Source organism: Musca autumnalis, unplaced genomic scaffold (assembly GCF_047663935.1).
Source record: "Musca autumnalis isolate F117 unplaced genomic scaffold, ASM4766393v1 scaffold_2, whole genome shotgun sequence".
NCBI lineage: Eukaryota > Metazoa > Arthropoda > Insecta > Diptera > Muscidae > Musca > Musca autumnalis.
The window spans coordinates 48269119-48291761 of NW_027411755.1; the positions used below are offsets into that span (position 1 = coordinate 48269119).

Here is a 22643-nt window from a genome sequence, read left to right on the forward strand (position 1 = left end):
TCACTCCTCTTTGTATAGCTACAAATAATTTGATTTTGTGGATTTCTATCGTAATTATTTCCTACTCCCACCCACTAGTAGTTCAAACCACCATGAACTTCTTCACAACTCTTTAGGGTGTTATCAACTCATTCACTTGCTCACTCAATCGCCCACCAACAGCATATCGCACTTTACATTGCACTTCATTTAACAGACCATTGATGGAAAACCGCAAAACTAATTGACGTTAATATGTCTCAATATAAATTGATATACTCTTATAAATTTCAAGGAGTGTGTGTGCAAACAGACTCACACACAAAGGTATCTTCAACCACATCTCCATATCTTGAAGTGCTATCAAATGTTGTTGAATGACATCTCTGCCATATGAACCAAAGACTTCTGTTTATGTTTGAAACAGAGTATATTTTCGGTAGTATGGAGAAAATATAGCACTTAAACGAGTTGTGGTTAAGAGATACGGAAAATACGGATGCAGAAATTGTATTGGAAATTTATAATTAATGATGATTAATAGGATGTGTGAAAAAAGCAAAACTATAGATTATGCTTTTAAAGCGTAATTAATTACTTTAATGGATTATGTTTTGATAAGAAATTCTTTTACGATGTTGCTTAGAGGGCATTTTTGAAGGTTTTGCAAGACTAAAAAATAAAATAAAAACGTCTTCCAACGTTTTACTTCTTGATTTTTATCCGACACTAACTTCTTTATCTACCCTTCCATTTTTCGCCGCCATTGTCGTCCATGCCATTGTCATCACCTGAAATGTTGCTGTTATTCTAGCAATTGATATTGCTCCCTTAACCACACTATAAGTCGACGGCCTATACCTGTATGGACATTTAGCATACATGCGTATCCATCATCCTCAATATAAATTCACACACACACGTACTCATACATACATCAAGAAGTACCATAGCAGCACACGTATCCTTAAACACAGAACAATTGTACATAAATTTATACACTTGTATGCATATCATCATCAAATACACAAGGACACACTTGAGTGGATATGTTCATACATAGTCAATGGTGTTTAGTTAGGATCTTGTGAGGATAAACATATGTACGCATTTGAAGAGGGGAGGAAGGCCTTACAGTGGGTCCAATTCAACTCAAAATAATGCAATAATCCTGGAAAAATATGTTCTATAATATACATATATTTCTTTTTACTTTTTTAGTCGTGGTTTTTTTAAAAATATGTTTCAAATAATCGTGGATTTTTAAAAAAAAATTCCAAACACTCGTGGATTTTTTAAAAATATGTTTCAAATAATCTTGGATTTTTTAAAAATATTTTTCAAATAATAGAGGATTTTGTAAAAATATTTTTTAAATAATCGTGGATTTTTATAAAATATTTTTCAAATAATCGTGGATTTTGTACAAATATTTTTCAAATAATCGTGGATTTTTATAAAATATTTTAATCGCGGGTTTTTTAAAATATTTTTTTTCAAAAATCGTGGATTTTTTCAAAATATTTTTTCCAATAATCGTGAATTTTTTCAAAATATTTTTCAAATAATCGTGAATTTTTTAAAAATATTTTTCAAATAATGGTGGATTTAAAAAAATAATCAAATAATCTTGGATTTTTTAAAAATATTTTTCAAATAATGGTGGATTTTTAAAAATATTTTTCAAATAATGGTGGATTTTTAAAAATATTTTTCGGATAATAGTAATTTTTTTAAAAATAAATATCAAATGATCGCGTATTTCTTAAAATTTTAAAATATTTTTTTAAAATTATATATATTTATATTTTTAAAAATATTATATATTTTTTAAAAATATTTTTCAAATAATCGTGGATTTTTTAAAAATATTTTTCAAATAATCGTGGATTTTTTAAAAATATTTTTCAAATAATCGTTAATTTTTAAAAATATATTTTTCAAATAATCGTTGATTTTTAAAAATATATTTTTCAAATAATCGGGGGTTTTTTAAAAAATATTTTATTTATTTTTTTTTTTATGTTCTATAATCTTTGGATGTTTTTTTAATTTTTTAGTCGTTTTTTTTTTAATAAAACTTTTCAATAATTGAAATTTTTTAAAAATATTTTTCAAATAGACGTGGAATTTTTAAAAATATTTAAAAAAAAAATTGTTCAATTTTTAAAAATATTTTTCAAATAATCGTGGAATTTTTAAAAAATATTTTTCAAATAATCGCGGATTTTTTAAAAAATATTTTTCAAATAATCGGGGGTTTTTTAAAAAATATTTTTCAAATAATCGTGGATTTTTTAAAAAATATTTTTCAAATAATCGTGGATTTTTTAAAAAATATTTTTCAAATAATCGTGGATTTTTAAAAAAATATTTTTCAAATAATCGTGGATTTTTTAAAAAAAATTTCCAAATAATCGTTTATTTTTTAAAAATATTTAACAAATAATCGTGGATTTTTTAAAAAATATTTCCAAATAATCGTTTATTTTTTAAAAATATTTAACAAATAATCGTGGATTTTTTAAAAAATATTTAACAAAAAATCGTGGATTTTTTAAAAATATTTAACAAATAATAGTGGATTTTTTAAAACTATTTAACAAAGAATCGTGGATTTTTTAAAAATATTTAACAAATAATCGTGGATTTTTTAAAAAATATTTTTTTCAAATAATCGTGGATTTTTTAAAAAACGTTTTTTAAATAATCTTGGAATCTTTAAAAAACGTTTTTTAAATAATCTTGGAATCTTTAAAAAACGTTTTTTAAATAATCTTGGCATTTAAAAAAAAAAAAACTTTTTTTAAATAATCTTGGATTTTTTAAAAAACTTTTTTAAATAATCTTGGAATTTAAAAAAAAAAAAAACGTTTTTTAAATAATCGTAGATTTTTTAAAAAATATTTTTCAAATAATCGTGGATTTTTTAAAAAATATTTTTCAAATAATCGTGGATTTTTTAAAAAATATTTTTCAAATAATAGTGGATTTTTTAAAAAATATTTTTCAAATAATCGTGGATTTTTAAAAAATATTTTTCAAACAATCGTGGATTTTTTAAAAAATATTTTTCAAATAATCGTGGATTTTTTAAAAAATATTTAATATATTTTTGTAAAAATCCACGGTTATTTGGATTTTTTTTTCACATTCCACGATTATTTGGAAAATATTTTTTTTTTCAAATTCCACGGTTATTAGGAAAATATTTTTTTTTTTTAATTCCACTTTTACTTGGATTTTTTTTAAATTCTACGATTATTTTGAAAATATTTTTTTTAATTCCACGATTATTTTGATTTTTAAAAAATTTTAAATTCTGCGTTTATTTGAAAAATATTTTTTAAAAAATCCACGATTATTTGAGAAATATTTTTTAAAAAATTTAAAATTCTGCGTTTATTTGAAAAACATTTTTTAAAAAATCCACGATTATTTGAGAAATATTTTTTAAAAAATTTTAAATTCTGCGTTTATTTGAAAAATATTTTTTAAAAAATCCACGATTATTTGAGAAATATTTTTTAAAAAATCCACGATTATTTGAGAAATATTTTTTAAAAAATCCACGATTATTTGAAAAATATTTTTTAAAAAATCCACGATTATTTGAGAAATATTTTTTAAAAAATCCACGATTATTTGAGAAATATTTTTTAAAAAATCCACGATTATTTGAAAAATATTTTTTAAAAAATCCACGATTATTTGAAAAATATTTTTTAAAAAATCCACGATTATTTGAAAAATATTTTTTAAAAAATCCACGATTGTTTGAAAAATATTTTTTAAAAATCCACGATTATTTGAAAAATATTTTTTAAAAAATCCACTATTTTTTAAAAAATATTTTTCAAATAATCGTGGATTTTTTAAAAAATATTTTTCAAATAATAGTGGATTTTTTAAAAAATATTTTTCAAATAATCGTGGATTTTTAAAAAATATTTTTCAAACAATCGTGGATTTTTTAAAAAATATTTTTCAAATAATCGTGGATTTTTTAAAAAATATTTTTCAAATAATCGTGGATTTTTTAAAAAATATTTCTCAAATAATCGTGGATTTTTTAAAAAATATTTTTCAAATAAACGCAGAATTTAAAATTTTTTAAAAAATATTTCTCAAATAATCGTGGATTTTTTAAAAAATATTTTTCAAATAAACGCAGAATTTAAAATTTTTTAAAAATCAAAATAATCGTGGAATTAAAAAAAATATTTTCAAAATAATCGTAGAATTTAAAAAAATCCAAGTAAAAGTGGAATTTAAAAAAAAAATATTTTCCTAATAACCGTGGAATTTGAAAAAAAAATATTTTCCAAATAATCGTGGAATGTGAAAAAAAAAAAATCCAAATAACCGTGGATTTTTACTAACAATATTTTCAAAATAATCGTAGAATTTAAAAAATCCAAATAATAGTGGAATTTAAAAAAATATTTTCCAAATAACCGTGGATTTTTACAAAACAATATTTTCCAAATAAACGTGGGATTATAAAAAAAGTATTTCCCTAATATTAGTGGATTTTTTAAAAAAATATTTTCAAATAATCGTGGATTTTTTAAAAAATCTTTTCAATAATTGCGGATTTTTTTAAAAATATGTTTCAGATAATCGTGGATTTTTTAAAAATATGTTTCAGATAATCACGGATTTTTTTAAAAATATTTTTCAAATAATCAGGGGTTTTTTAAAAATATTTTTCAAATAATCGTGGATTTTTTAAATATATATTTAAAATAATCGTGGATTTTTAAAAAAGTATTTCAAATAATCGTGAATTAAAAAAAATCATAAATTCGTGGACTTTTAAAAATATTTTTCAAATAATCGTGGATTTTTTTAAATATTTTTCAAATATTAGATTTTTAAAAAATAAAAAGAAATCATATATTCATGGACTTTTAAAAATATTTTTCAAATAATCGTGGATTTTTTTAAATATTTTTCAAATATTAGATTTTTAAAAAATATTTTTCGAACAATCGTGGATTTTTTAAAAATATGTTTCAAATAATCGCCGATTTTTAAAAATATTTTTCAAATTATTTTAAAAATATTTTTCCAAAGATCGTGGATTTCTTAAAAATGTTTTTTAAATAATCGTGAATTTGTTAAAAATAAAAAAATAAATAATCGCGTTTTTTTTAAATGTTTTTCAAATAATCGTGGATTTTTTAAAAAATATGTTTCAAATAATCGTAGATTTTTTAAAAAATATTTTCATAAGTATTGTATTTTTAAAAATATTTGAATAAATATGGATTTTTAAAAGCATATTTCAAATAATTTTGGATTTTTTAAAAATATTTTTCAAATAATCGTGGATGTTTAAAAATTATTTTTTAAATAATTTTGGATTTTTTAATTTTTTTTTAAAAATAATCGTGGATTTTTTATATTTTTCAAATAATCCTGGATATTTAAAAATAGTTTTCAAATAATCCTGGATATTTATAAAAATTTTAATAATCGTGGATGTTTTAAAAATATTTTTAATAAATCTGGATTTTTTAAGTAAAAAAATTTTAAATAATTCTGTTCTTTTTAAAGAATTTTTGTCAGTAATCTAAACAAAATATTTTTAATACCTATTTTTCAATAATCGCAATTTTTTTTAAAAAAAAATACATGTTCAATAATCGTCGATTTTTTAAGAAATATATTTCTTAGAACCACTGTTCCTCATCCTTTTTCTCATTCTTGACTTAGTCTAGGTTGGGCATTTTTTCCTGGCCTTCATACAATTACTAACCATACATCCAGTTTGTGTGATTGTGTGTGCAGTGAATTTTTTTTCGTCTTCATTTTCAACAGTTGTTGTTGATGTTGGATATTGTTGCTCATAAATCATTCAACATTTGTACTGAATGTTGAACGAACAGGCACAACAGTTAAAGAAAAACACATAAACACCATAGAGACATATCCGTGGGAGTTAAAAGAAATTCCCAAAGAAAAAAAAAAACGAACGAACGAACAATACAGTCCCGAAGGAACGATACGACAAACAGCATATGTATGACATATTTGATAACTATATGGCGTGTTGCAATGTGGCTATAACACGCACACACACAGCTTCAACATAATTTAGATACACTTAGATATTCCAGACAAGACTGGTGGTTACGCTTTGGAGCCAACACAGATACATCAGCATGCACACAAGTTGGCCACAGAAAATCATGCGTTGACATTCGTTACAAAAAGCTACACTTCCGAGGACAAAGTAGAGGGTCCTATTGGAGAGGAATGATGATAATCAAATTTGAATTTGTGGGAGTCCTTGAAAATATATTCTAAATATCCAAGTAAATGATGGCGTACAGTATTGAAAAATAATTTTGAAATAGCCAAGTTTTTGTGGGCGATTGTCAATGAAAAATATTCTAAAAAACCAAGTAAATGTTGGCGATTGTCCTTGAAAAAATATTATTAAAAGTTTCAAGTTTATGTTGGTGATTGATTGATCATGAAAAAATATTTTTAAAATATCCATGTCTATGGTGCCGATTGTCTATGAACAAATTTTAGAAATATTCTTAAAAAATCCAGCTTAAACATGCGCGATTATTGAACAAATACACGATTATTGAAAAAATATTTTTTAAATCCACTATTATTGAAAAACATATTAAAAATAAACGATTATTGAAAAACAATAATTTTTATTTTTTTTTTAAATCGACAATTTTTTTTAAATCCACGATTATTGACGAAATATTTTTTAAAATATACAAGATTATTGAAATAATGTTTTTTTTAAATCGCGATTATTAAAAAAACATTTTTAAAAAATCCACAATTACTAAAAAAATATTTATTAAAAAATGCGCGATTATTGAAAAATATATGTTTCAAAAAAACCAAGATTATTGAAAAAATTATTTTTTTAAAAAAATGCGCAATTATTAAAATATCCACGATTTAAAAAAATATTTTTTTTTAGAAAATCCATTATTACTGAATAAAAATATTTGTTAAAAAATTGAAAAAACAAAAAAATATTAAAAAAATAAAACTATTGAAAAAAATTTTTTTTTTAAAAATGCACAATTACTTACTATTTGTATGTAAGTAAAATCCACGATTTTAAAAAAATGTTTTTTTAAAAATCCATTATTTAAAAAAAAATATTTTTTTAATAATCCATTATTTAAAAAAAAAAATATTTTTTAAAAATCCACGATTATTGAAAAAATATTTTTTAAAAATCCACGATTATTGAAAAAATATTTTTTTAAAAATCCACGATTATTGAAAAAATATTTTTTTAAAAATCCACGATTATTGAAAAAAATATTTTTTTAAAAATCCACGATTATTGAAAAAATATTTTTTTAAAAATCCACGATTATTGAAAAAATATTTTTTTAAAAATCCAGGATTATTGAAAAAATATTTTTTTAAAAATCCAGGATTATTGAAAAAATATTTTTTTAAAAATCCAGGATTATTGAAAAAATATTTTTTTAAAAATCCAGGATTATTGAAAAAATATTTTTTTAAAAATCCAGGATTATTGAAAAAATATTTTTTTAAAAATCCAGGATTATTGAAAAAATATTTTTTTAAAAATCCAGGATTATTGAAAAAATATTTTTTTAAAAATCCAGGATTATTGAAAAAATATTTTTTTAAAAATCCAGGATTATTGAAAAAATATTTTTTTAAAAATCCAGGATTATTGAAAAAATATTTTTTTAAAAATCCAGGATTATTGAAAAAATATTTTTTTAAAAATCCAGGATTATTGAAAAAATATTTTTTTAAAAATCCAGGATTATTGAAAAAATATTTTTTTAAAAATCCAGGATTATTGAAAAAATATTTTTTTAAAAATCCACGATTATTGAAAAAATATTTTTAAAAAATATCCACGATTATTGAAAAAATATTTTTTAAAAATCCACGATTATTGAAAAAATATTTTTAAAAATCCACGATTATTGGAAAAATATTTTTTTAAAAATCCACGATTATTGAAAAAATATTTTTAAAAAATATCCACGATTAATAAAAAAATATTTTTTAAAAATCCACGATTATTGAAAAAATATTTTTTAAAAATCCACGATTATTAAATAAAATATTTTTCAAAAATATCCACGATTATTGAAAAAATATTTTTCAAAAATATCCACGATTATTGAAAATATATGTTTTAAATGTCCACGATTATTGAAAAAATAATTTTTAAAAATCCACGATTATTGAAAAAATATTTTTAAAAATCCACGATTATTGAAAAAATAATTTTAAAAACTCCACGATTATTAAAAGATATTTTTTAAAAATCCACGATTATTGAAAAAATATTTTTTTTTAAAAATCCACGATGATTGAAAAAATATTTAAAAAAAAAAATGAAAAAAAAAATTAAAAAATCGCAATTTTTGAAAAAATCATTTTAAAAAAAATCCAAAATTATTGATTTTTTTTTTAAATGCACGTTTATTAAAAAAGTTTTATTTAAAAGTCCATGATTTAAAAAAATATTTTTTTTTAAAAATCCACTATTATTGAACAAAAATATTTTTTTAAAAATCCATGATTTTTACAAAAAAAATATTTTTTTTAAAAAATCCACTATTATTGAACAAAAATATTTTAAAACTCCACGATTATCAAAAAAATATTTTTTTAAATAAGCCATGATTATTGAAAAAAATAAAAAAAATATTTAAAAAAAAAAAATCCACTGTTATTACAAAAATATTTTTGAAATTTTGAAAAAATCGATTATTAAAAAATATTTTTTACAAAATCCATGATTGTTGCAAAAATATTTAAAAAAAATCCACGAATATTGCAAAAACATCTTAAAAAAGTTCACAATTATTGCAAAAGTATTTTTAAAAAATCCACTATTATTGAAACAAATATTTTATAATAAAACCACCATTATTGAAAAAACTATTAACTAAAAATTCAGGACTGTTGAAAAATATTTTTTTAAAAAATCAATGATTGGAGAAATATTTTTAAAAAATCTACGATTACTTTTTAGTAATATTTTTATTTTTAAAAAATCCACCATTATTGAAACAATTATTTTATAAAAAAATCCCCGATTGTTGAAAAATATTTTTTATAAAAAAATCCACGATTGTTGAGAAATATTTTTTAAAATATCCACGATTACTAACATATTTTTTTTAATACACGATTATATTTTTTAAAAGATCCACGATTACTAACAAAATAGTTTTAAAAAATTCACGATTACTAAAAAATATCTTTAAAAATTCACGATTAAAGAAAAAAACATTTTTAAAAAAATTCACAATAATTAAAAATATTTTAAAAATCCACATTAATATTTTTTTTTTTTGTCCATGAAAATATGTATTTCCTTCCATTTCCCTACCCCTCTGCAAAATGTTTTCATTTCGTTCTAAATGTTTGTACAAGCCGCAAATTGATCGTCAATTTTCTACAGTTCTTTACTTACCATTTCTCTGTGGAAGCTTTTGGGAACATGAGAAAAAAGAAGAAACACAAACAAATTGCTTACCTTGTGATTCCGGTGCGTGTTGAGAACATTTCCAAAACAAATATTTGTGGAAGACCACCATCATAGCCAGGTATACATTGAATGTCAACACTTAACTCAGTTCGATTGAAGATGGTACAATTTGCAACGGCATTTGGTAAAGCTGGACCAATTCAAATTCACAAAATATGATACAAAGTGTTTGTTGATGTGGTTAAGATGAGTGGTTGGTTTTTTGTTTTCCAAGAGACAAAAAAAGTTGGAGGAGAGATGTGTAGACCATCAGTGTTGCAAAATAAGGTTCCATTCATGATTGCAAATTTGAAGAATTTGAATTTAGCGAAGTTGATTAAAATAATGTCAGTCGTTGGTCATAGGCATCGAAGAATAACGTTGTTCCATGATGTTATTCATAGTGGCCACCAGAGAAATGTGCGTGTTTGCAAAGACAGCATTTTCAATAACACCAACATCATTATCGCCACCGTCATCGCATTTGATTTGATTGTTGTTATCCACATAGTAGTATCCATTAAAATGCGTGTGTATATTTTGTTTTTGTTTGCGAGAGTTTTATTTACGCCAATATTGTTTGTTGCATTTTGGTTTGCCACGTATTTGCCATAAGAAAATAAAACACATATAGAAAGAAAAATGGAAAAGCAAATATTTAGTTGATTAAATAAACAAACTGTTGTTGATGACAAATGTTATTGATGTGTTGACACTTTTGGTAAATATATACGACATAAGGTTACCAGCACATAAGCACACACAAGCTCGCACATTTGCGATAGGAAAAGCGTATACACTTCTCATTCCACTTATATAAAGAACAAGTGTATGCACTCACCACCCTGAGTACTACTTGAAAATACAATTTCCCAAGGAAATTTTGAAGTATGTTGAAAAAAAAGAAAACGGATGCACACTTTATGTTTCCATGTCGTTTAACCCATTGAGGAGGTAAATTACTCTTATTCAACAAAATGTGAAATTGTTTTTGTTTAAAAGGTAGCAATGTATTAAAATGATGGGGAATATTAAAAATGTCAGTAAAATAATGAATACATTTCTTTTAAATCCACGTTTTGCGGGTACGGTTTGTGGTTTATGAAAAAAAAACATTTTTTTAAATAATCCACGTTTTGAGGTTAATGAAAAAAATATATGTTAACAAATCCACGTTTTGTGCTCTATGAAAAAAATATTTTTAAAAAATCCACGGTTTGAGGTCTATGAAAAAAATATTTTTTAAAAAATCCACGGTTTGAGGTCTATGAAAAAAAAAATATTTTTTAAAAAATCCACGGTTTGAGGTCTATGAAAAAATATTTGTTTAAAAAATCCACGTTCTGTTCTTTATAAAAAAATATTTTTTTAAAAATCCACGGTTTGAGGTCTATGAAAAAAATATTTTTTAAAAAATCCACGGTTTGAGGTCTATGAAAAAATATTTGTTTAAAAAATCCACGTTCTGTTCTTTATAAAAAAAATATTTTTTTAAAAATCCACGGTTTGAGGTCTATGAAAAAAATATTTTTTAAAAAATTCACGATTTGAGATCTATGAAAAAATATTTGTTTAAAAAATCCACGTTCTATTGTTTATGAAAAAATAATTTTTAAAAATCCAAGTTTTGTTGTTTATGAAAAAAAATATTTTTAAAAAATTTACGTTTTGAGGTCTTTGAAAAAAATATCTTTTAAAAATCCACGTCTTGTGGTTTATGAATTTTTTTTTTTAAATCCACGTTTTGTGGTTTATGAATAAAATATTTTTTTTTAAAAAAATCCACGTTTTGTGGTTTTTGAATAAAATATTTTTTTTAAAAAAATCCACGTTTTGTGGTTTATGCAAAATTATTTTTTAAAAATCCACGTTTTGTGGTTTATGAACAAAAATATTTTTTTAAAAATCCACGTTTTGTGGTTTATGAAAAAAATATATTTTTTTTTTAAATCCACGTTTTGTGGTTTATGAAAAAAATATTTTTTTAAAATACACGTTTTGTGGTTTATGGAAAAATCCACGTTTTGTGGTTTATGAAAAAAATATTTTTTTTAAAATACACGTTTTGTGGTTTATGAAAAAAATATTTTTTAAAAATCCACGTTTTGTGGCCTATGAAAAAAATATTTTTTAAAAATCTACGTTTTGTGGCCTATGAAAAAAAAACATTTTTTAAAAATCCACGATTTGTGGTTTATGAAAAAAATATTTTTTAAAAATCCACGACTTGTGGTTTATGAAAAAAATATTTTTTAAAAATCCACGATTTGTGGTTTATTAAAAAAATATTTTTTAAAAATCCACGATTTGTGGTTTATGAAAAAAATATTTTTTAAAAATCCACGATTTGTGGTTTATGAAAAAAATATTTTTTAAAAATCCACGATTTGTGGTTTATGAAAAAAATATTTTTTAAAAATCCACGATTTGTGGTTTATGAAAAAAATATTTTTTAAAAATCCACGATTTGTGGTTTATGAAAAAAATATTTTTTAAAAATCCACGATTTGTGGTCTATGAAAAAAATTTATTTTTTTAAAATCCACCTTTTGTGGTGTATGAAAAAATTATTTTTTAAAAATCCACGTTTTGGGGTTTATGAAAAAACTATTTTTTAAAAAATCTTTTTAAAAAAAACCGCGTTTTGTGGTCTATGAAAAAATTATTTTTTAAAAATCCACGTTTTGTGGCCTATGAAAAAAATATTTTTTAAAAATCCACGTTTTGTGGCCTATGAAAAAAATATTTTTTAAAAATCCACGTTTTGTGGCCTATGAAAAAAATATTTTTTTAAAAATCCACGTTTTGTGGCCTATGAAAAAAAATATTTTTAAAAAATCCACGTTTTGTGGCCTTTGAAAAAAAATATTTTTTAAAAATCCACGATTTGTGGTTTATGAAAAAAATATTTTTTAAAAATCCACGATTTGTGGTTTATGAAAAAAATATTTTTTAAAAATCCACGATTTGTGGTTTATGAAAAAAATATTTTTTAAAAATCCACGATTTGTGGTTTATGAAAAAAATATTTTTTTTTAAATCCACGATTTGTGGTTTATGAAAAAAATATTTTTTTTTAAATCCACGATTTGTGGTTTATGAAAAAAATATTTTTTAAAAATCCACGATTTGTGGTTTATGAAAAAAATATTTTTTAAAAATCCACGATTTGTGGTTTATGAAAAAAATATTTTTTAAAAATCCACGATTTGTGGTTTATGAAAAAAATATTTTTTAAAAATCCACGATTAGTGGTTTATGAAAAAAATATTTTTTAAAAACCCACGATTAGTGGTTTATGAAAAAAATATTTTTTAAAAATCCACGATTTGTGGTTTATGAAAAAAATATTTTTTAAAAATCTACGATTTGTGGTTTATGAAAAAAATATTTTTTAAAAATCTACGATTTGTGGTTTATGAAAAAAATATTTTTTAAAAATCCGCGATTTGTGGTTTATGAAAAATATATTTTTTAAAAATCCGCGATTTTTGGTTTATGAAAAAAATATTTTTTAAAAATCCGCGATTTGTGGTTTATGAAAAAATATTTTTTAAAAATCCGCGATTTGTGGTTTATGAAAAAAATATTTTTTAAAAATCCACGATTTGTGGTTTATGAAAAAAATATTTTTTAAAAATCCACGATTTGTGGTTTATGAAAAAAATATTTTTTAAAAATCCACGATTTGTGGTTTATGAAAAAAATATTTTTTAAAAATCCACGATTTGTGGTTTATGAAAAAAATATTTTTTAAAAATCCACGATTTGTGGTTTATGAAAAAAATATTTTTTAAAAATCCACGATTTGTGGTTTATGAAAAAAATATTTTTTAAAAATCCACGATTTGTGGTTTATGAAAAAAATATTTTTTAAAAATCCACGATTTGTGGTTTATGAAAAAAATATTTTTTAAAAATCCACGATTTGTGGTTTATGAAAAAAATATTTTTTAAAAATCCACGATTTGTGGTTTATGAAAAAAATATTTTTTAAAAATCCACGATTTGTGGTTTATGAAAAAAATATTTTTTAAAAATCCACGATTTGTGGTTTATGAAAAAAATATTTTTTAAAAATCCACGATTAGTGGTTTATGAAAAAAATATTTTTTAAAAACCCACGATTAGTGGTTTATGAAAAAAATATTTTTTAAAAATCCACGATTTGTGGTTTATGAAAAAAATATTTTTTAAAAATCTACGATTTGTGGTTTATGAAAAAAATATTTTTTAAAAATCTACGATTTGTGGTTTATGAAAAAAATATTTTTTAAAAATCCGCGATTTGTGGTTTATGAAAAATATATTTTTTAAAAATCCGCGATTTTTGGTTTATGAAAAAAATATTTTTTAAAAATCCGCGATTTGTGGTTTATGAAAAAATATTTTTTAAAAATCCGCGATTTGTGGTTTTGAAAAAATATTTTTTAAAAATCCGCGATTTGTGGTTTATGAAAAAAATATTTTTTAAAAATCCACGATTTTGTGGTTTATGAAAAAAATATTTTTTAAAAATCCACGATTTGTGGTTTATGAAAAAAATATTTTTTTAAAATCCACGATTTGTGGTTTATGAAAAAAATATTTTTTAAAAATCCACGATTTGTGGTTTATGAAAAAAATATTTTTTAAAAATCCACGATTTGTGGTTTATGAAAAAAATATTTTTTAAAAATCCACGATTTGTGGTTTATGAAAAAAATATTTTTTAAAAATCCACGATTTGTGGTTTATGAAAAAAATATTTTTTAAAATCCACGATTTGTGGTTTATGAAAAAAATATTTTTTAAAAATCCACGATTTGTGGTTTATGAAAAAAATATTTTTTAAAAATCCACGATTTGTGTTTATGAAAAAAATATTTTTTAAAAATCCACGATTTGTGTTTTATGAAAAAAATATTTTTTAAAAATCCACGATTTGTGGTTTATGAAAAAAATATTTTTTAAAAATCCACGATTTGTGGTTTATGAAAAAAATATTTTTTAAAAATCCACGATTTGTGGTTTATGAAAAAAATATTTTTTAAAAATCCACGATTTGTGGTTTATGAAAAAAATATTTTTTAAAATCCACGATTTGTGGTTTATGAAAAAAATATTTTTAAAAATCCACGATTTGTGGTTTATGAAAAAAATATTTTTTAAAAATCCACGATTTGTGGTTTATGAAAAAAATATTTTTTAAAAATCCACGATTTGTGGTTTATGAAAAAAATATTTTTAAAAATCACGATTTGTGGTTTATTAAAAAAATATTTTTTAAAAATCCACGATTTGTGGTTTATTAAAAAAATATTTTTTAAAAATCCACGATTTGTGGTTTATGAAAAAAATATTTTTTAAAAATCCACGATTTGTGGTTTATGAAAAAAATATTTTTTAAAAATCCACGATTTGTGGTTTATGAAAAAAATATTTTTTAAAAATCCACGATTTGTGGTTTATGAAAAAAAATATTTTTTAAAAATCCACGATTTGTGGTTTATGAAAAAAATATTTTTTAAAAAATCCACGATTTGTGGTTTATGAAAAAAATATTTTTTAAAAATCCACGATTTGTGGTTTATGAAAAAAATATTTTTTAAAAATCCACGATTTGTGGTTTATGAAAAAAATATTTTTTAAAAATCCACGATTTGTGGTTTATGAAAAAAATATTTTTTAAAAATCCACGATTTGTGGTTTATGAAAAAATATTTTTTAAAAATCCACGATTTGTGGTTTATGAAAAAATATTTTTTAAAAATCCACGATTTGTGGTTTATGAAAAAAATATTTTTTAAAATCCACGATTTGTGGTTTATGAAAAAAATATTTTTTAAAAATCCACGATTTGTGGTTTATGAAAAAAATATTTTTTAAAAATCCACGATTTGTGGTTTATGAAAAAAATATTTTTTTAAAAATCCACGATTTGTGGTTTATGAAAAAAATATTTTTTAAAAATCCACGATTTGTGGTTTATGAAAAAAATATTTTTTAAAAATCCACGATTTGTGGTTATGAAAAAAATATTTTTTAAAAATCCACGATTTGTGGTTTATGAAAAAAATATTTTTTAAAAATCCACGATTTGTGGTTTATGAAAAAATATTTTTTAAAAATCCACGATTTGTGGTTTATGAAAAAAATATTTTTAAAAATCCACGATTTGTGGTTTATGAAAAAAATATTTTTTAAAAATCCACGATTTGTGGTTTATGAAAAAAATATTTTTTAAAAATCCACGATTTGTGGTTTATGAAAAAAATATTTTTTAAAAATCCACGATTTGTGGTTTATGAAAAAATATTTTTTAAAAATCCACGATTTGTGGTTTATGAAAAAAATATTTTTAAAAATCCACGATTTGTGGTTTATGAAAAAAATATTTTTAAAAATCCACGATTTGTGGTTTATGAAAAAAATATTTTTTAAAAATCCCACGATTTGTGGTTTATGAAAAAAATATTTTTTAAAAATCCACGATTTGTGGTTTATGAAAAAAATATTTTTTAAAAATCCACGATTTGTGGTTTATGAAAAAAATATTTTTTAAAAATCCACGTTTTGTGGTCTATGAGAAAAATATTTTTTAAAAATCCACGTTTTGTGGTCTATGAGAAAAATATTTTTTAAAAATCCACGTTTTGTGGTCTATGAGAAAAATATTTTTTAAAAATCCACGTTTTGTGGTCTATGAGAAAAATATTTTTTAAAAATCCACGTTTTGTGGTCTATGAGAAAAATATTTTTTAAAAATCCACGTTTTGTGGTCTATGAGAAAAATATTTTTTAAAAATCCACGTTTTGTGGTCTATGAGAAAAATATTTTTAAAAATCCACGTTTTGTGGTCTATGAGAAAAATATTTTTAAAAATCCACGTTTTGTGTCTATGAGAAAAATATTTTTTAAAAATCCACGTTTTGACGTTTTGTGGTCTATGAGAAAAATATTTTTTAAAAATCCACGTTTTGTGGTCTATGAGAAAAATATTTTTAAAAATCCACGTTTTGTGGTCTATGAGAAAAATATTTTTTAAAAATCCACGTTTTGTGGTCTATGAGAAAAATATTTTTTAAAAATCCACGTTTTGTGGTCTATGAGAAAAATATTTTTTAAAAATCCACGTTTTGTGGTCTATGAGAAAAATATTTTTTAAAAATCCACGTTTTGTGGTCTATGAGAAAAATATTTTTTAAAAATCCACGTTTTGTGGTCTATGAGAAAAATATTTTTTAAAAATCCACGTTTTGTGGTCTATGAGAAAAATATTTTTTAAAAATCCACGTTTTGTGGTCTATGAGAAAAATATTTTTTAAAAATCCACGTTTTGTGGTCTATGAGAAAAATATTTTTTAAAAATCCACGTTTTGTGGTCTATGAGAAAAATATTTTTTAAAAATCCACGTTTTGTGGTCTACGAGAAAAATATTTTTTAAAAATCCACGTTTTGTGGTCTATGAGAAAAATATTTTTTAAAAATCCACGTTTTGTGGTCTATGAGAAAAATATTTTTTAAAAATCCACGTTTTGTGGTCTATGAGAAAAATATTTTTTAAAAATCCACGTTTTGTGGTCTATGAGAAAAATATTTTTTAAAAATCCACGTTTTGTGGTCTATGAGAAAAATATTTTTTAAAAATCCACGTTTTGTGGTCTATGAGAAAAATATTTTTTTAAAATCCACGTTTTGTGGTCTATGAGAAAAATATTTTTTTAAAATCCACGTTTTGTGGTCTATGAGAAAAATATTTTTTAAAAATCCACGTTTTGTGGTCTATGAGAAAAATATTTTTTAAAAATCCACGTTTTGTGGTCTATGAGAAAAATATTTTTTAAAAATCCACGTTTTGTAGTCTATGAGAAAAATATTTTTTAAAAATCCACGTTTTGTGGTCTATGAGAAAAATATTTTTTAAAAATCCACGTTTTGTGGTCTATGAGAAAAATATTTTTTAAAAATCCACGTTTTGTGGTCTATGAGAAAAATATTTTTTAAAAATCCACGTTTTGTGGTCTATGAGAAAAATATTTTTTAAAAATCCACGTTTTGTGGTCTATGAGAAAAATATTTTTTAAAAATCCACGTTTTGTGGTCTATGAGAAAAATATTTTTTAAAAATCCACGTTTTGTGGTCTATGAGAAAAATATTTTTTAAAAATCCACGTTTTGTGGTCTATGAGAAAAATATTTTTTAAAAATCCACGTTTTGTGGTCTATGAGAAAAATATTTTTTAAAAATCCACGTTTTGTGGTCTATGAGAAAAATATTTTTTAAAAATCCACGTTTTGTGGTCTATGAGAAAAATATTTTTTAAAAATCCACGTTTTGTGGTCTATGAGAAAAATATTTTTTAAAAATCCACGTTTTGTGGTCTATGAGAAAAATATTTTTTAAAAATCCACGTTTTGTGGTCTATGAGAAAAATATTTTTTAAAAATCCACGTTTTGTGGTCTATGAGAAAAATATTTTTTAAAAATCCACGTTTTGTGGTCTATGAGAAAAATATTTTTTAAAAATCCACGTTTTGTGGTCTATGAGAAAAATATTTTTTAAAAATCCACGTTTTGTGGTCTATGAGAAAAATATTTTTTAAAAATCCACGTTTTGTGGTCTATGAGAAAAATATTTTTTAAAAATCCACGTTTTGTGGTCTATGAGAAAAATATTTTTTAAAAATCCACGTTTTGTGGTCTATGAGAAAAATATTTTTTTAAAAATCCACGTTTTGTGGTCTATGAGAAAAATATTTTTTTAAAAATCCACGTTTTGTGGTCTATGAGAAAAATATTTTTTAAAAATCCACGTTTTGTGGTCTATGAGAAAAATATTTTTTAAAAATCCACGTTTTGTGGTCTATGAGAAAAATATTTTTTAAAAATCCACGTTTTGTGGTCTATGAGAAAAATATTTTTTAAAAATCCACGTTTTGTGGTCTATGAGAAAAATATTTTTTAAAAATCCACGTTTTGTGGTCTATGAGAAAAATATTTTTTAAAAATCCACGTTTTGTGGTCTATGAGAAAAATATTTTTTTAAAAATCCACGTTTTGTGGTCTATGAGAAAAATATTTTTTAAAAATCCACGTTTTGTGGTCTATGAGAAAAATATTTTTTAAAAATCCACGTTTTGTGGTCTATGAGAAAAATATTTTTTAAAAATCCACGTTTTGTGGTCTATGAGAAAAATATTTTTTTAAAAATCCACGTTTTGTGGTCTATGAGAAAAATATTTTTTAAAAATCCACGTTTTGTGGTCTATGAGAAAAATATTTTTTAAAAATCCACGTTTTGTGGTCTATGAGAAAAATATTTTTTAAAAATCCACGTTTTGTGGTCTATGAGAAAAATATTTTTTAAAAATCCACGTTTTGTGGTCTATGAGAAAAATATTTTTTAAAAATCCACGTTTTGTGGTCTATGAGAAAAATATTTTTTAAAAATCCACGTTTTGTGGTCTATGAGAAAAATATTTTTTTAAAAATCCACGTTTTGTGGTCTATGAGAAAAATATTTTTTTAAAAATCCACGTTTTGTGGTCTATGAGAAAAATATTTTTTAAAAATCCACGTTTTGTGGTCTATGAGAAAAATATTTTTTAAAAATCCACGTTTTGTGGTCTATGAGAAAAATATTTTTTAAAAATCCACGTTTTGTGGTCTATGAGAAAAATATTTTTTAAAAATCCACGTTTTGTGGTCTATGAGAAAAATATTTTTTAAAAATCCACGTTTTGTGATCTATGAGAAAAATATTTTTTAAAAATCCACGTTTTGTGGTCTATGAGAAAAATATTTTTTAAAAATCTACGTTTTGTGGTCTATGAGAAAAATATTTTTTTAAAAATCCACGTTTTGTGGTCTATGAGAAAAATATTTTTTAAAAATCCACGTTTTGTGGTCTATGAGAAAAATATTTTTTAAAAATCCACGTTTTGTGGTCTATGAGAAAAATATTTTTTAAAAATCCACGTTTTGTGGTCTATGAGAAAAATATTTTTTAAAAATCCACGTTTTGTGGTCTATGAGAAAAATATTTTTTAAAAATCCACGTTTTGTGGTCTATGAGAAAAATATTTTTTAAAAATCCACGTTTTGTGGTCTATGAGAAAAATATTTTTTTAAAAATCCACGTTTTGTGGTCTATGAGAAAAATATTTTTTAAAAATCCACGTTTTGTGGTCTATGAGAAAAATATTTTTTAAAAATCCACGTTTTGTGGTCTATGAGAAAAATATTTTTTAAAAATCCACGTTTTGTGGTCTATGAGAAAAATATTTTTTAAAAATCCACGTTTTGTGGTCTATGAGAAAAATATTTTTTAAAAATCCACGTTTTGTGGTCTATGAGAAAAATATTTTTTAAAAATCCACGTTTTGTGGTCTATGAGAAAAATATTTTTTAAAAATCCACGTTTTGTGGTCTATGAGAAAAATATTTTTTAAAAATCCACGTTTTGTGGTCTATGAGAAAAATATTTTTTAAAAATCCACGTTTTGTGGTCTATGAGAAAAATATTTTTTAAAAATCCACGTTTTGTGGTCTATGAGAAAAATATTTTTTAAAAATCCACGTTTTGTGGTCTATGAGAAAAATATTTTTTAAAAATCCACGTTTTGTGGTCTATGAGAAAAATATTTTTTAAAAATCCACGTTTTGTGGTCTATGAGAAAAATATTTTTTAAAAATCCACGTTTTGTGGTCTATGAGAAAAATATTTTTTAAAAATCCACGTTTTGTGGTCTATGAGAAAAATATTTTTTAAAAATCCACGTTTTGTGGTCTATGAGAAAAATATTTTTTAAAAATCCACGTTTTGTGGTCTATGAGAAAAATATTTTTTAAAAATCCACGTTTTGTGGTCTATGAGAAAAATATTTTTTAAAAATCCACGTTTTGTGGTCTATGAGAAAAATATTTTTTAAAAATCCACGTTTTGTGGTCTATGAGAAAAATATTTTTTAAAAATCCACGTTTTGTGGTCTATGAGAAAAATATTTTTAAAAATCCACGTTTTGTGGTCTATGAGAAAAATATTTTTTAAAAATCCACGTTTTGTGGTCTATGAGAAAAATATTTTTTAAAAATCCACGTTTTGTGGTCTATGAGAAAAATATTTTTTAAAAATCCACGTTCTGTGGTCTATGAGAAAAATATTTTTTAAAAATCCACGTTTTGTGGTCTATGAGAAAAATATTTTTTAAAAATCCACGTTTTGTGGTCTATGAGAAAAATATTTTTTAAAAATCCACGTTTTGTGGTCTATGAGAAAAATATTTTTTAAAAATCCACGTTTTGTGGTCTATGAGAAAAATATTTTTTAAAAATCCACGTTTTGTGGTCTATGAGAAAAATATTTTTTAAAAATCCACGTTTTGTGGTCTATGAGAAAAATATTTTTTAAAAATCCACGTTTTGTGGTCTATGAGAAAAATATTTTTTAAAAATCCACGTTTTGTGGTCTATGAGAAAAATATTTTTTAAAAATCCACGTTTTGTGATCTATGAGAAAAATATTTTTTAAAAATCCACGTTTTGTGGTCTATGAGAAAAATTTTTTTTAAAAATCCACGTTTTGTGGTCTATGAGAAAAATATTTTTTTAAAAATCCACGTTTTGTGGTCTATGAGAAAAATATTTTTAAAAATCCACGTTTTGTGGTCTATGAGAAAAATATTTTTTAAAAATCCACGTTTTGTGGTCTATGAGAAAAATATTTTTTAAAAATCCACGTTTTGTGGTCTATGAGAAAAATATTTTTTAAAAATCCACGTTTTGTGGTCTATGAGAAAAATATTTTTTAAAAATCCACGTTTTGTGGTCTATGAGAAAAATATTTTTTAAAAATCCACGTTTTGTGGTCTATGAGAAAAATATTTTTTAAAAATCCACGTTTTGTGGTCTATGAGAAAAATATTTTTTAAAAATCCACGTTTTGTGGTCTATGAGAAAAATATTTTTTAAAAATCCACGTTTTGTGGTCTATGAGAAAAATATTTTTTAAAAATCCACGTTTTGTGGTCTATGAGAAAAATATTTTTTAAAAATCCACGTTTTGTGGTCTATGAGAAAAATATTTTTTAAAAATCCACGTTTTGTGGTCTATGAGAAAAATATTTTTTAAAAATCCACGTTTTGTGGTCTATGAGAAAAATATTTTTTAAAAATCCACGTTTTGTGGTCTATGAGAAAAATATTTTTTAAAAATCCACGTTTTGTGGTCTATGAGAAAAATATTTTTTAAAAATCCACGTTTTGTGGTCTATGAGAAAAATATTTTTTAAAAATCCACGTTTTGTGGTCTATGAGAAAAATATTTTTTAAAAATCCACGTTTTGTGGTCTATGAGAAAAATATTTTTTAAAAATCCACGTTTTGTGGTCTATGAGAAAAATATTTTTTAAAAATCCACGTTTTGTGGTCTATGAGAAAAATATTTTTTAAAAATCCACGTTTTGTGGTCTATGAGAAAAATATTTTTTAAAAATCCACGTTTTGTGGTCTATGAAAAAAATATTTATTTAAAAAATCCGCGATTTGTGGTCAATGAAAAAAAATATTTTTTAAAAATCCACGTTTTGTGTTGTATGAAAAAATATTTTTTTAAAAAATACACGTTTTGTGGTCTATGAAAAAAATATTTTTTTTTAAAAATACACGTTTTGTGGTTTATGAAAAAAATATTTTTAAAAAATCCACGTTTTGTGGTTTATGAAAAAAATATTTTTTAAAAAATCCACGTTTTGCGGTTTATGAAAAAAATATTTTTTTAAAAAATCCACGTTTTGTGGTTTATGAAAAAAATATTTTTTTAAAAAATCCACGTTTTGTGGTTTATGAAAAAAATATTTTTTTAAAAAATCCAAGTTTTGTGGTTTATGAAAAAATATTTTTTAAAAAATCCACGTTTTGTGGTTTATGAAAAAAATATTTTTTTAAAAAAATCCATATTTTGTGTTTTATGACAAAATACAATTTTAAATATTGTATTTGTATTAAAAAATCTACGTCATGTGGTTTATGATAAAAATATTTTTTAAAAAATCCACGTTTAGTGGTTTATGATAAAAATATTTTTTTAAAAAATCCACGTTTAGTGGTTTATGACAAAAATATTTTTTTTAAAAAATCCACGTTTAGTGGTTTATGATAA

At 22.2% G+C, this 22643-nt stretch overlaps 1 protein-coding gene across 1 annotated transcript in view; it reads right to left on the minus strand.

Annotated features, from left to right (window-relative positions):
- The window catches only part of side-II (sidestep II transmembrane protein), a 482796-nt gene that overhangs the window by 39758 nt on the left and 420395 nt on the right, over positions 1-22643 (minus strand). The window contains exon 15 of the mRNA XM_073967649.1: positions 9509-9650. Coding sequence (XP_073823750.1) covers positions 9509-9650 — 142 coding nt within the window. The remainder of the gene's footprint in view (positions 1-9508; positions 9651-22643) is intronic.